At 37.2% G+C, this 15931-nt stretch overlaps 2 protein-coding genes across 4 annotated transcripts in view; one reads left to right on the top strand and one right to left on the bottom strand.

Annotated features, from left to right (window-relative positions):
• Positions 1-351: 351 nt before the first annotated feature.
• Positions 352-2971, bottom strand: LOC122760808 (cytochrome c-b). The gene is made up of 3 exons (XM_044015975.1): positions 2848-2971; positions 1026-1207; positions 352-932 (listed from the first exon to the last, which is right to left on the bottom strand). Exons 2-3 carry the CDS (start codon positions 1195-1197, stop codon positions 787-789), a joined length of 318 nt encoding a protein of 105 aa, XP_043871910.1. The 5' UTR covers positions 1198-1207; positions 2848-2971; the 3' UTR covers positions 352-786.
• A 5858-nt stretch (positions 2972-8829) lies between these two features.
• The window catches only part of osbpl6 (oxysterol binding protein-like 6), a 32829-nt gene continuing 25727 nt past the window's right edge, over positions 8830-15931 (top strand). For 2 of the 3 annotated variants that reach the window (XM_044015978.1, XM_044015976.1), the window contains exon 1: positions 8830-9120. The gene's annotated coding sequence lies outside the window, so the exon portion shown is untranslated. The remainder of the gene's footprint in view (positions 9121-15931) is intronic. The other variant, XM_044015977.1, reaches the window with a different exon arrangement.

The raw sequence follows: 15931 nt of genomic DNA, 5'->3' as shown, positions 1-15931 counted from the left end.
TGATGGGACACATATGGCGAACTGTCCAGGGTGTACCCCTACTATAGCCCTATGTCAGCTGAGATTAGCACAGCTGTGACCCTCATGTGGAGTATAAAGTGGCAGAAGATGGATGGATTTAAGTTACTTCATTATTTTAGAAAGAGAAGCTACAATTACACATAATAGAATACCACACCTGCCGTACTGCAGTGACTAATCATTAATATTTATCCATCCAAGAAAAACTGCTTGACAGCAACTTGAGGACTTGCATTCACTCTAGGATGGATCATGGGACATTATTCATCTCCACAAAAAAATCCTGCCATGTACAATTATTATTCTGGAAAAAATGTCCAGTCAAGCAACTTTCAAAGTCAATGTTTAGTTTTATTCAACTTGCAAATTCAAGGGGGACATATTAAGACCAATGGTGTGTCATCAAATTAGGAACAGGGGAAACAAAATTAAGACATCTCGAATAAATCATGAAAATAGAGACACACTAAATACTAGATGACAGTCAGTTGGCAAATATAATACACAGCTTCTCGTTTCTACATTCAGAATGCACAGTATAGGGTCTGATAATTTAATGGTACAAAAAAGGCACCTGTTAAAACCAGGGAATAAAATTCCGTCAATCACAACATTGGACCAGATATCAGAAACAAAAGCTGTGACAAAAAATGGCAACTTATGTCAACACCACTCAAGACTGCTTGTTGTTAAAAAACTAATCACAAGCCTCTTGAGCAGTTTGTCCAGATGCAAAAACTAGCAACGGTTAAGTGGAAGACTTCGTTAGGAAGTTGCAGACTTTAGATATGCTATGAGGTCAGTACGCTCATTCTTCTTTTTGATGCCAGCGAAGATCATCTTTGTTCCTGGAATGTATTTCTTGGGGTTCTCCAGATAAACCATCAGGGTGTCTTCACCCCAGATGATGCCTAGAAATAAAGTGAACAAGGAGGAGAACCATGTTTTAGATCAGCAGCAGATGATTTATACAACTATTTGAACACACACACACGAAAACTTACCCTTGCTTTTATTAGCATCAGTGTAGGAGAAACCTGGTGCTTGGCCTGTTTTGCGTCCAAACAAACCCCACAGGTTAGGTCCAACCTTGTGCTTCCCATTTTCTTCCACTGTATGGCACTGGGCACACTTCTGGACAAATGCCTTTTTACCTTTCGCAATGTCTGCAGGCATGATTTGTGTTCTGGAGAAACACACAGAGGACAGCTCACTTTAATGACCTTAGAATGTATGAATGGAAGGAGAGTACACTCCAAAATCATTTTTACACCGTAATATCAAGCTCATACTGGTAACTATCTATAATCTAGATTATTTTTTTATTCTTAGTCTTATTGTCGATATTTTTCTATATTGTACTCTCCCAGGTTTGAAAATAATCAATGTTTATTATTACCTTTATCTTTACTGTCATTACTAAATACTAAAAGGACTATCTTATCTTAAAAGCATTGTGCATCTTTGATGCATGACAAGTGGAAAACTTAAATGTAACTTACAGATAAGTTTCATGACATAACTGATTATTAAACTGTATACTTCTCTGTGTTAAAATCGTTCAAACGTAATATTAACAAAGACAATTACTTGTTTTTTCTGTTTGTTAAGTAATATTCTGGGTTATCATCACATGGAGTATAGATAAGAAAATAAGCCTTGAGCTTCAGACTTTTCCTTTCTTTGCCTTGTTGTAATGTAACAATTGTCACTGCACTTAAGTACAAAATTCACATATGTATCTGTACCATGTTATTTATATTTCTTGCAACCTTTACTATAACTCCACTACATTTCCTCTAACTATCTTTGTTACTCATAACAGCCAAATAAAATCAGAAGCAGAGCTGGTAATGGTCTGTAATTATACAGCGCTATTTTCCTATCTATCTTAGTTACTTATTACTGCCAAATCAAATCAGAAGAGGAAGAGTTGTATTTATATAGCACTTTTCTAGTCTTAATAAGCTGCTTTACACAACAGTCTTGCTCAGGGACACAATTATAGACTGGCAGGGTCAGAAATTCAACCCACAGCCTTCCAGTTGAAAGACAACACGCCCTACCACTGAGCCACCACTGCTCAAACCTAGCACCTCCACTTTAATACTTAATTTCAAACGTGTACGTTTTATATCAGAAAATTACTTTTGATACTTAAGTACACTACATGTCAGTGACTTCAACTTCTACACTTTCTGGGAGGATACTTGTTCTTTTACTCAAGTATGCCTTTTAGGCAATTAATACAAGACCGTTAGTCACATATTCACTGAAATTGATGTGTCTTTTATAAATTAACATCACAATTATGTGAGTCAAGTTGTTTTCATTTTAAAATGACAAAAAAAAAACATGTATTCATTCGACCACTAGGGGGAGTTCAGTTCCATGTTGCACAACTGAACCATTGTTACAAAACGGTTTTAGGTAATCTCACACATTGTACTGATAAGACAATGTAAACGGCACATTATCCATGTGTGTGATTGTTTTCAGATTTAGAGCTTAATGAAAATGTGGTCCGAGGTAAACTACATTTTTCATGGACCACTTATATCAAGTTAAATACAAATTTTCGCAAGTCTGTGTAAAATTAAAGTTTAAGTTACATTAATATAAATCTTTGTGATGTGAGTGAAGTGGACGTAATTTCGCCGAGAACACGTGCCTCGTAAAACGCCGGAAACACCGGTACCGGCTTTTTTTAGACCACGTTGCACACGAATGGAACCGGCAAAATCCGGTTTTAGTCGCATTAAATGCCGCAACACAAGTAACAACAACTAGAAGACAGCGTTACTGTTATCCTAATAACACGCTTACCTTTTGTTCACACGCTTCTAACGGCCTTCTTCAGACTTGTGTGTCTTCTTCCCACTCGTGACTCGCGCACACGTCCTCTCTGTGTGTGAGTGAAGGTTACTCCTTTACTGCCATCATACGTCATCAGTCAGCTGACCTGTTTCATCACGTCCTTCACCGGGTGCAGTTGTGTAACTTAACTGCGCAATTTGTAACTTGAAACCAAAACAAGTGATCGATCAACTGCTTCTGTCAAACAACGTCACAGACAGGTTTTTACACAGAATTGACCCAATATACTTTGTTCAGTACATACAGAGCTTAACAAATAAACACTTTAACAAACAAACAAAAAATAATTTCTATTTTAAAATGTAATTATTATTGTTTGCCATGCATTTTCAAATGCACTGTTTTCCAAAGAAAAGGGAAAAAAATGCATTTTAATCAATAAAACAAATAAAATGTCAAATTATAGTTATTTACGTGCATTCCTGAACAGAATAATTTGTTGAATATTGTGTTATATAAATATAAAAAGGGGGATTTAGTTGTTTGCCAAATATATAATTTAAAGAGTTCTAAACTATTTTTGTTTTCTCATTTTTATGAGCACAATTTGAGATGATGTGTCTGATGTGTGAACTGTTTGTTTTACAACCTAAAGTTAATGAGCAAATATCTAACCTTAGTTATCTGATTTTTAGCACAATTATTATATATCAACGGATGTTAAATATGATAAAGTTTTTGGCCATATAGTCCCGCTTTAACTGATATTGTTGAGTTACAATTATTTGCATTTACTTCATATAACTGACCTAACTGTACTTTGACTGTGAGTATATGCCTTACAAAGGTTCCTATATGGCTAAATGCATAATGTCTAGATTGTGTTACAATACCTAAATACTGTGTGATTGCATAAAATAAAAAGATGGTGTTGTGATTCTGAAGAATGATATTTAGCTGTTATTGCATTCAGTATATAGGAACGTTTTCATGCCCCAAAGATAAATTCTGACAGCAGTCAATAAAAAGGTAGGAAAAGTGCTGCAAGTAATATAAACAACAATGAACACAACTCTATGACATTTGTCCAGTGAAATCTGAGCTTCCTGCAAGGCCTTGGCATTCTATATATTCAACACATTCAATCTTCTGTTTAGATTTTGTCATAACAGTGCACACAGGGTGTAGTAAAGTTTTATCTTTGATCAGAACGTACTGTAATCTGTTAGTTACAAAGTCCAGTATCGACAAAACTGGATGACCAACAAATTGTGTGTATACTGGACGTTCTGACCTAAAGATCACAGACAGTTCTCGTCTACAACATCTACTCAACGACCATAATTTGCTCCCCACAGGACTGTGTCCTCTCACCTCTGCTTTTCATCCTCTACAACGATGACCGAGGGTCCAAGGCTCGCAGAGTGAAATGTGCTGATGAGAGTTGACGTGAGCAAGCCCACGGGCCATCTCTGCAGGAGTTAGTGGATTAGTGTGACAGCTGATTTTTGATGATTTGAACATCAGCTCAAGCTACAGTCCACAAAGACATTCTGCTTGTTCTTTTAGCCGGTGTTGTAATGTAACCAAGTACAAATACTTCGTTACTGTACTTAGGTACAAAATTGACATATGTGTACTTTACTTTGTTATTTGTATTTCTAGCAACTTGTACTTTTACTCCACTATATTTCCCTATCTATCTTAGTAACTTATTACTACCAAATCAAATCAGAAGAGGAAGAATTGTATTTATGTAGCACTTTTCTGGTCTTGATGATCTTTTATACCCATTCACACGCTGCAACATGGACACATACAGACTAGCAGAGCCAGGAATTGAACCCACAACCTTCCAGTTGAGCTAAGCTACCATGGCTCAACCCTAACTCCTCACTTTCATTGATACTTCTACTTGAGTAATATTGTAAAAAAGTGACTTAAACTTCTACTAAAGTCATTTTCTGGTAAGATACTTGTACTTTTACTCAAGTGTCTCTTTTAGGTACTTTATACAACATTGCTTTTATCTAAAGCATCAGAACCTTTTCCAGAACACACTCCATCAGTCTTCAGGACAGATATGGTTTAGAGAACACTGCCACAGTTTGTTCAAACAGTGTTGGACAACCTATAAAGACTCTCTCCCGTCCAAATGTGATCGGTAAACACGAAGATTAGATTATTATTATATATTATTAAAAAAAAAAACTAACTAAAACTAAAACTAATTATCTCTTTCATGTATTTGAGTGGTTCTCTCTCTGGCTGCTGACTATGCTGTCCCAGGCTACAGGACACAAATATCAACATTTGTTCTCAAGGCTGTTCAGCTCCTTAATACATTTGGTGTTCTGAAGTTGATGGCTATTGGTGGTTATTATTAGTCTTGATTTAAAAAGTTTCAGCAGATATTAGAGAGGAATGTTTTATCACCAACCCTGTAGAAGCCTCATCAAGACCCTGTAGATGGAATTTTACTTTATACTGTATCTTTTACCTTCTTGCATACTTTCACAAATGTATAGTCACAAATGTTTCATACAGACATTCCCCTTCATGTTCTGCAATGGAGAGCCACTCAATGAAAATGACCCATCGTGAACAGGGCTATTCTGGCACTGACGTCCTGTGGGACAGGTGAAAGCTTAAACTGGAGTGTGTCCAAGTTTGGGATGCCCACTGTGAAATCTGATATCCAGCCCATTTTTGAGACGGAGAATATGGGTCCACTCATCTGCACTGACGACTACTCAAGTTACTTTCCATGAGACCATCTCCATAAACTCTACAGCAGAGAAAACCCACATTTCAAAGGTTTGATGATCCTAGAAACTCTGCAAAGCGTGGAACAATTAAACAATGTTTGTTTTGTTGCCAATGTATAATTTTAATGAATAATAATCAGGATTGCCAGAACTGAGAAGCCATGTTGTGTTTACAAATGAAGAAAACATATATTTAGAGTTATATCTCTCCAGAACAAATAATATATAATGTAGGAGCCAAAGTCAAGTTAGTTTAGTTCAGGGGTAGGCCGGGTGGCTGATGCAAGATTTGATACTTGTTACAATGTAATTTCTTAACAGTTTGTTCCTTAGATAAAAGTGTAAATATAAATCTAAATGTATTCATTTAAGGCTTTATACTGTACGTACCCACGTACCACCCACATTCCACTCAATCTCTAAGGCTGACATTCTTGTCGTCAAAGTGTATGACCTATAATTCTACCTGCTCCGATAAGTGCAATTTGCATAGTGTTGTTAATGTATCACACTCTGTAAATCAAGTGTATACCATATGTGCATACTGATTAGGGTTAATCTCTATTTTCATCGTGCTAATGATGGTTAATGTGATAAAAAGTCGATGCGGCTGCAGGGACTGGAATGACTTAAATAACTCTAAGGCTGGATGCTCTCCTCTCAAAGGCGGTTTCTAAGGGTGTTATCATGGACCTTTACAAAGACAAAAATGCTGCTGTGTCTTTGTAAATGTCTTGTTAATATGGTTACTTTGTCTAGTGTTTATATTGTCTTGTCTGTTTTAAATCTAATTAATTTTTTTCCCTCTCCCTCAAAAGGCTGTTTGCCAGGCCACATTTATAATTAAGATTTTTCTTAATCTGTCCTGCCTCGTTAAATAAATGTTAAATAAATACAACAAAAATAATGACAATAAAACAGCATCATGTCAAATACATGCTAATGTTGTATGTATGCCACTGGATCTGACAGAGTGCTTGTTAGTTGGTCAGCGGTTGTGGGATGGATTGGTGAGAGCTGTTGCCAGGCAACCATTCAGGCTATTGTTACATGGCATAAGTAAAACAAAAAGGTGAACGCAGCATCAAGCAGCTAAAACCCTCTGAAGTGGGTGATTTTTTTTTTTTTACAGACAGCATTCCTTTTCAGTGTCTCAGTGTTTCAGTGTCCTTTTCATGACATTAAATCCATGGAAAATTAAGTGCTGAGTTGTCAGAGGACCTATCATAGTCTGTGTGTAATTTAATTATTATTATTATTATTATTAAGTGTTGGCTTAAGCAAACCAAAACGATCTGGCACCAGATTTAAAAACTGTGAATATTTACCTGTTGTTGTTGTGTGATTGTAATTTATAAATCTAATAATCTAAGTTGTTGATTTTTGGCAAGATTATTCCTATCTTTATTTCCCCCTGAGCAGTAAAACAGAAGTATCCAAAACCTATAGACTATTTTAAAGAAGCAACTGAAAACTTTCAGCCTACTGTATACTTGGTACTGTTGTAAAAAGATATATCCAGTAGATGATAGATACCTCATTGTTCCCTGTTTGCAGCAGCAGGCACTGTTCTTTTCTGCACACACTGTCAATAACAACATGACATCACATCACAACATTCACATTTTATTCACGTATACCTTGAACTTTGCTCTATGTCAACCGGACATTCTCATTATTGTTGAGCTTAAAAACTGCTTGAGGAATAAAAACATTTCTCCTCTGAAACACAGCAGCAGTAGTGTGCCTTAAGGACACAGTTATTTTTCCTCAAGAGCTTGTGTTGTGTCATAATAAGAAACCCTGTGGAAAACATGGGGTTAGCTATACTATTCACTGTTTTGGATACAGAATAACGCAGTTCCCCTTTGTGTCGTAAATGAAGTCAAGGTTCATAGAGGCCAGTAAGAATGCAGGTTGTACAGTTTTTCTGTTGCCATTACACTGCGCAAATAGTTTCAACATTAATCTATTTTAACACTGATTTCAAATAGGGTTGTTTTTTTTATTAATCCCAGGTTTGAGAGGTGAAATAGGATTATATTCTTTTGCATAAATTCAAGATATACTTACTCTAGCTTCACATGGATGAAGGAGAACCCACATTGTGACCTTAAAAGGTCATGAACACACACACACACGCATACATAAAAAAGTACAATGACACTATCCATGGCACCATCTATTATTTTATCTTGGGGACCAGCCATTCCCAGGGACAGCCCACAGCTGAGTCCTGAGAGAATTTTCAATAAATTTTTTCCAGCCTTTTAATTAAGATGTATTGAATAACACATGCATGAAATTAATTTGTGATTTATTTATCAGATATCTAACATATATTTCTTGGAAGTAGTAAAACAGTCCGAAATGTTACATTACTCAAACCTTTGTTCTTGTTACCATTTATATTGTGTAAACTGACCAATACTGACCATGCTTGGTCTTATTCTGTTTTAGTATTATCTTCTTTGTATTTTGTTAACACTAAATCTATCTTTTCATATTTGAAATCTTTATCACAGTATGTGCACAGTGTGTGTAATAATTCACCTTTTTTTTTTTAAATAACTCCTCTTTGTACACTTAATTACTCGGTACATCTTGTTCATAGTATAGAGGTAATAACAAATGAAAACTACAGTGTATATATATATATATATATATATATATATATATATATATGTACTATATATATATATATATATATATATATATATATATGTACTATATATATATATATATATATATATATATATATATATATATATATACATATATATATATATGTGTGTGTGTGTGTGTGAACAATGCCAAAGACAGTGTTTATCTTTAGACATTTTCTCTTATTATGTTAAGTGGTTTTTAGTGGGTTGTTGTTTATGTTGTACTCTTAATTTTAACCGACACCAGGCTCTTAACTATTGTTAAGAATATTAACAGAGAGTGACATGCTTCAAAACAAATCTTTAAAGTTTAAGATAGGGACAGTTATGGATGAGTCATGGGCTTCTCAGGCATTTATACCTGTTTTATCTATTCTTGCAACAGTTTGGATGCCAATGCCTCTGCAGGTGTGGCAATCCAGTGTTGTCTGCCCCCGCTTGAATTTTGGCAACTCCGAATCCGAAGGTTGTACGACTCCGTTGCCTTGTTTTATGATCAGCCAGTGTCCGCCCGGAGTCAAATCCATTCCGGTGATTTCTTCCCGCTCAAAGCCGATCTTGCTGCAGGGAGGAGCGAGTGGAGGGCAGCTGAGCTGAGCAGAGCATCATCACAGCCCGCATTCAAGGTAACAGCAGAACACAGCACTTTTTTGACTTTCCACACTGTTCCAGCCTCCGTCCAGCACAAGACTTTAACAAGAAGGAGCAGACATTTTGGATGTGGGTGTCTATTGAAGCCGCTGGTTTACTGTGAGCAGCTGGGAATCTCTGCCCAGTCAAGGGAGACCCCCCTCAATTGTTTCCTGCGCCAATAACTGTAAAGAGATGGTCATTACTCCGCAGCTGTGGTAAGAAAATAAGCCTTTATCTCTCTTTTTTCAGCGACACTGCTGCTTATACACAGGAAACGACCCGGTTATTACAGTTACACGTTAAAATGAAGGGGCGGGAGAGCCTCCTTAATATTCATCCGCTCACACACGGAAACCCCAGCATCTCGTCCCCAGCTATTGACGTCCAGTCACCGACGAGCAGCCAGACGTGAGCACCTTGCCACTTATCTCAAACACAGGAATGATGATGTGTCCTATATGAACCATATCACAGTAACAGCAGGGACGTGACACTCATATGAGGCTCATATAGGACCCTCCTCTCCCCCCTCCCCTTCAACAAAAACATGGAGGCTGTAGTGGGGTGATGATGAAACATCCAGGCAGCCCAACTCTCTAACTGACTCTGGGCACACAATGCGTCATTTTGACCTTTTTTCCGAAGTGATAAATGCCTGAAAAGCCCATGACTCATCTATAACTGTCCCTTTCATATGATTTTGAAGCACATCACTCTACACAATACTCTGAATATAAAATATATACAGTAGGTTTTTTTGTTTGGAAGTGAAGAGCCTAACATCAGTTAAGATTAATGGGTACAACACCCCCCACACACACACACACACACTAAAAACCTCTTAGCATAGAGAGAAAATGTCTAAAGAGAAACTCTGTGTTTAAAATTCACAATAATGATTGTCCTTTAAATTATGAAGCTGATAAAGTGTAAGTTTCTGTCCAAAGGCATCCAAGGCCTTACATATAGGAATTGTAAACATCCTGAATTAGTACATGGCTGTCTTAAAAGTTAAAAAATACTTAATGGCCTTCCACCAAAGACAAAGATATTTATTGTAAATTTTGAATAGTAAGGCTCACAATGCAGCATTCTCCTTTTTTATTATGAACTCTATATTGTCTTGTCAGAATCGAATATCGTCAGCGACATGACACTGGTGTAGGACCCTCCTCTCCCATCTACTCTTTAACAAAACATGGATGCTGTAGCTGCCTGCATGTTTTTCTCTCTGAACTGACTTTGAACACTTGACATTATGACCTTTTTACCTCAGCTTCACGGTTTCCTCCCACTGTCCCACTGGATTGACCTGCCATTGTGTGTAAGAGGAATATTAATGAGAATGTTCTCTCCACTCTGTAGTCCTCTCATTGTGCTGTCGGTGTGGTGATGCGAACGGAGAGAGAGTTGACCAACTTCTGTTGAGCCACTCACAAAATTTGCTCCACAACAACACTCGGTCTGGTTTTTCAAACTGAAGGTCAGCCTGTGACTTTGCAGCTGTTTTAAAAACGACACAGATTTCACATACATTTAAGACGAGCTGTAGGGATGAGCCAATATAATACTCTGTATCGGTGACTAGGGATGGGAATCGGTATTGGTCATCTGGTCAAAATCACTGGAAAATCCAATAGAATCCAAATCCAATACTATATATCGCATGCTTCACTATGCACAGACTGTAAACAAAATAATCAGCAAAAGCATTTTAGCTGAGTCATGTTTGGGCTGTTTATTATTTTAGGAGAACAATATTTGTTTCACAGTTGGAGAATTATGTCTTTGAAATGACCCTAGAAATGGCTTTATAGTTCTTAATGGTCTAAAATGACTGTATCAGACTTATATTGGTATTATTGGTATTATCGGTATCGGACACAAAAAAGTGATATTGTCCCATCCCTATTGGTGACAGACTAGCCAGAAATACTGTACTATTGGAATATGATATTGGAAAATGAGCAAAATCAGAAACGATCCGTAAGTCTTAAATCGTAAATGCTTGACTAAGCTCAGGCCACATCCACATTAGTCCATTTGTTTTTTGTTTAAAAATACATATATTCTGTCCGAATTAGGTTTTTTTTTCCATGGCTGATGCCAATGTCAATTTTTAGAAATCAGGGCAGATGATGGCTGATCTGACTTTTCAGTCTTCATTTTTTTTATCTGCACTGCATTGCTATTATTCTATATACTATAGATAATATATGATATGTGGATGAAAAAAATAAAATTTTAGAGACTTAAGGGCATTTATCAAGCCTGTGACAAACGATATTTCGTTAATTGTAATAATTGGCTGAAGAACAACAAAGCAGTATTATGATGCTCATAATACTGTATATGAGCTTCCTTCCTTTCCGTACTTGCTTCCTTTATTAATGTTAAAACTGAGGAGGAACGACTCATTAACTTTGCTGACAGAATCAATGAGCAATATGTGGCTCTAAGGACAACCACTCATCTGTAACTGTCTCTTTCATTAGCTTTAGAAGTTTCTATTCAAGAATCACCAGCTAGTGACTCTCTGTTTTTGGATGATTTGCTTTCATGGGAGTAAATAGTCTGGTGTCATTTGAAATTCACAGATGAGAGTGTATAACATAAAAGCAATAAATGAGCCAAACATCTAAAGGTAAACTTGTTGTTCGGTCAGAAACACAATATATAGTGTGACGTTTAAAAAAAGGTATTACACCAAGTTGTGACTGGATCAGGACAACAATTCAGTATCAAGTTTCAGTTCCTGACAGTTTTTTGTTTTTTGTTTTTTTTTAATGTGGACACAAATATGTTCCTCTGTGATACCCAGCTCTACCTAGATGATGTAATGTTTGCAGTGCAGGCTGAACTGGCTCTGTCCAGTTGGTGTTGTTTAAAAAGAAGAAAGGACAAACCTATTTTCAAGAGATGCGCTTACTGCTTCCAGATGTCATGCAAGATTGACTTGATGCATTTAGCCTGCCATGGTATGCCCAAGTAAATGGTGAAAACACCACTGTGCTGATCGATATGCATTATTAGTCGGTTGTAAATTCAGACAATGGCTGTCCTCGAAGTCCCTGTAATATAATCTTGGGACATGAGTCTGCTTTTGTTTGTCCGCTTTAATTATGCAACAGAGAGGGGAGATCAGCAAACTTAGTACACTGTACACTGCCGGTCAATAATGTGTTATCGTGGGTGGTTATGGATGTGGTGACAACATAAGCATCAACGTCTTTACCCTCATTTTAAAGCAGAGGTGCCGTAACTCTTCACGGTGTTCTGTCTGTGATGCAGCTATTTACATTTTTGTGATTTAATGTGCACTAAAAACAGCCTACAGTCACAGTAAATTATCCAGGATAAACTGGTGCCACAGTCTGGAGATGCAGCCAATAATACATCTACATATACAATGTGATCAGTGAATCATTATTGATCTCTTGAAAATTTGACTTTTTACCTGTCACCTCCACTAAAGCCAGAGCTGATATTTACAAATGGTCCTGGAACCTGTATTCTTTTAGCATCTTGTTCAAAGCTTTCGGTTTCCACAAAGCCACAGGACTGGAAATTCATGTTGGTCTTTAGTCATGAAAGCAGAATAATTCACCAAATTCTTTGCATAATAACAAACACAGTAACTGTAATTGGAACTGTATTGCATGCGATACATTACTCATGAATTGACCTTCATTTCCTGTGACCCATCAAATACTTAAATATCAATCATTCAGCTCCATCAGGTGTCAGTAAAGACAGGCTCTTTCACAAATTAAAAAAACTATTGTTTTTTTAATATTACCACTACAACACAATAAAATAAGTGATCACATGTAACAATAACGAGCTGCATTTTTGTTTAAGTTATATTATTAAGAACATATTGGGCACATATGGTGCCAGTGTCTATAAATTAAGCCCTTGTATCCAGTTAATGACCCACTTATTAGATCAATTTACTCAACTTGAGTCTCCAGAGTTTAATCAACACTGTATGAATATTTGACTTTGGATCGCAATAATAAACAGTAGGTGGCTCATGTCAGAGGTCAAGTCATCTCTCACTACTAAATGAGGAGCGTGTAATGAGACACAGTTGTTTCATGTGCGTGGGTGCATTTTGGGGAAGCAGAAGTGAAAGTCTTTTCTTGTCTATCGAGACATTTCATGGAGGTGGAGCTTCACAACTGTTGACTTTGTTGTGTGTTACACATTGTGATAAAGAGGCACGTGGCAGTAATGCACTTTTTTAATATATACTGTAAGTTATTTTGATTTGCAGACCATCAGCATTTAGGTCTGATGGTCCTAAATGCTGGATATTTTTATGATGGATTGTTTGATTCTGGATTCTTGTGTTAGCTGGTGAATCAGTAGTCTCATTCCATATATTCGTGAATCTCACTGTAGCAGTGAACGTGACCGTTGCTCGTCTGGTGGCATTTTGCTCTAAACTGAGGCAGTAAAAGAATGTCGCCAGAAGGGTCTTTTTGCTCAGACTGTTACATACTAGTGTCATTGTGGCCTCTTGCAACTGAAGGCTTGTCTTTGTGCGGAAGTCTGTTGAAACACTGCAGCCACAGTCCATTGTATGAACCATAGACTTTCACAAAATGCGTGCATGAAACTTGTACAAGTTACAACTTAAGTCATTGAAGAGCTAGACAATCATTTTACTGACTGTGTTTTGTAAGTCAGTCAGTCATCATCTAACCGCTTTATCCTCCACCAGAGGGTCGCGGGGGGTGCTGTGCCAATCTCAGCTACATCGGGCGATAGGCGGGGTACACCCTGGACAGTTCGCCAGTCCATCGCAGGGCCACACACAACTAGAGACAAACAACCATTCACTCTCACACTCACTCCTACGGTCAATTTAGAGTGTCCAATTTACCTACTCCCCACTTTGCATGTTTTTGGACTGTGGGAGGAAGCCGGAGAACCCGGAGAGAACCCACGCACACACGGGGAGAACATGCAAACTCCATGCAGAAAGGCCCTTGTTCCAACTGGGGCTCGAACCCGGGTCTTCTCGCTGCAAGGCGAGAGTGCTAACCACTACACCACCATGTGGCCCACTGTGTTTTGTATATATTTTAAATAATCAAATGTAAAGGAAAAACCGCACAAATCCAGACACGTCTTTAAAACTATAGCTCCTCCTTAAAAGTAGTGAAACACCTGGCTCATCTTCTCCCTGGATAATTTTTACAGTACATTTATTCTTTAGTGTGTGTGGTACTAAATTTGGCCTATTGTAACAGAATGGACTCAGACTTGACTGCAGTGAGACAGCATGTTTAATTCAAACACACGTTAAAAATATTTACCAACCACAACTTGCAAAAAGATAGCACAGTGTTTGGTTTGACACTGTTCCAGAAGTGTCACTCTAGTATGTGCATGGCTGCATCCCCCTGCTTATGAAGAACCATAATCATGGTGACTGGATTTAGAAGATTATGCTCATGACTAATCAAGTCCTCGATAAATGTTCCTCTACATGGCAACTGGCTTCAGCAGGAGCTGCTCTTTGTCTGTTTGTCACCACATGCTGTAGGTCTGTAACGTTTTAGCAAGCTGGAATTTTAATGTACCTACAAACTGAAAAAGCATGGTGTTATCTACTGCGTTATGACAGTTGTTCTTCTCCTGTCAGCATGAGCTATCAATAATTGTTCAGCTTTATCAGCAACAGAGGGTTTGGATTTATTTTATCATGTAGGTCACATATTCAATAATGCAGTTATTCTGTTCGTTTTGCAAAGGTAATTTAAACAGCAACTCTATGTGTTTTTGGTATTTTCATGTTTTGACAGTTGACAGATTTGAGCTGAGAACTACAGTGTAGCCTGAATACACAGTCAGATGAACAGTGCATTAAAACAGTCAGGTTTACATAGAAAGTGCTCTTCACGTGTGCTTCCTTATTAGGTCAAGGAGAGTGACTCCATTAAATAGGCTAAGTGGCATACACTATCATACAGTGGCTTAGATCCTAGATGGCTTAAGACAGGGTGGGGATGATGACGTTGTCATAGTATCTGAATTATAGATGGTAGTGTGTGTGAGTATACTGCAGCGTTGCATGTCAGGATGCCTCGTCATGGCACTACAAGGAATACTTAATTCTTTTATCGTTCTAGCGATTTATTAATAGAGCCTGACACATTTGTCAGGTGGCTGTTGTATGCACTGATATGACCACATTTATTTTTCATGATTTTGTTGTTATATAGAGACCCAGAAAATAAATGTCAACAACCCAGAAAATGTCCACATTTAAGAAGATGAGAGATCAGAATACTCTTTTTAATTATTTAAGAAAAATAACAATTAATGAATTATAAAATAATAATCAAGCGGGAGAAGCAAAAGCTTTTATAGTCCCGCCCCCATTACCTACAGTATACATATATTCATTGTACAATACATCATTTTTCTTTCTCTTGACAAAAACATGTTTCAGCATCAGGTAGCACTCAGTTTTGTTTATGGCTAAATATCTTTGTGATTAAGTTTTGATTCACAGTCACCACTATTTTCTTTTTTAATCAGCTGATATATCTGTGTAAGAAATTTTCTCTACCTAATATCAGATAGTAAAAAAATCTATATCAATAGAAAGGTTTCATCTAAATTCCTAGAGCCGAGTCTAAGGTAATGATACCAAAGTGCTTTCCTGAGCTAGCATTTAGTCATATTTGGTTTAATATCACAAAAAAACCCTCTCAACAGAGCAGCTGTTTTGTATTTCTGCTTGAAATGATTACTTACTGAACAGCAATGACACAGAGACCAAAAATAGTTTTTACAGTCCACCAGTGCAACCAGTTCTTTCCCCATTTTCATTTATTGTGGAACTGCTCTTTTCCCAGTGTTATTTTTCTGAGTTAATTAGACTTTTGCCCCAAGGGAAATGAATGAATGAGCAATGGATGTTTCTTTCTGCAGTATTACTCATATCCGTCTCTCAGCTTGTGTTTAAACAGTGCATCTTTTTCATCCACTAAAATATCTCATATCTCA

The sequence above is a fragment of the Solea senegalensis genome, unplaced genomic scaffold (genome assembly GCF_019176455.1).
Source record: "Solea senegalensis isolate Sse05_10M unplaced genomic scaffold, IFAPA_SoseM_1 scf7180000014069, whole genome shotgun sequence".
Lineage (NCBI taxonomy): Eukaryota > Metazoa > Chordata > Actinopteri > Pleuronectiformes > Soleidae > Solea > Solea senegalensis.
The sequence above is the reverse complement of the archived record's forward strand: the minus strand, read 5'-3'. Positions and strand labels throughout refer to the sequence as shown.

What these genes read in the sequence shown, in the direction of transcription:
- LOC122760808 (XM_044015975.1), bottom strand. Translation starts at nt 1,197, where the DNA reads ATGCCTGCAGACATTGCGAAAGGTAAAAAGGCATTTGTCCAGAAGTGT. An exon ending in TGATGCTAATAAAAGCAAGG is followed by an intron (nt 933 to 1,025) that starts GTAAGTTTTCGT and finishes CTTTATTTCTAG; the next exon opens with GCATCATCTGGGGTGAAGAC.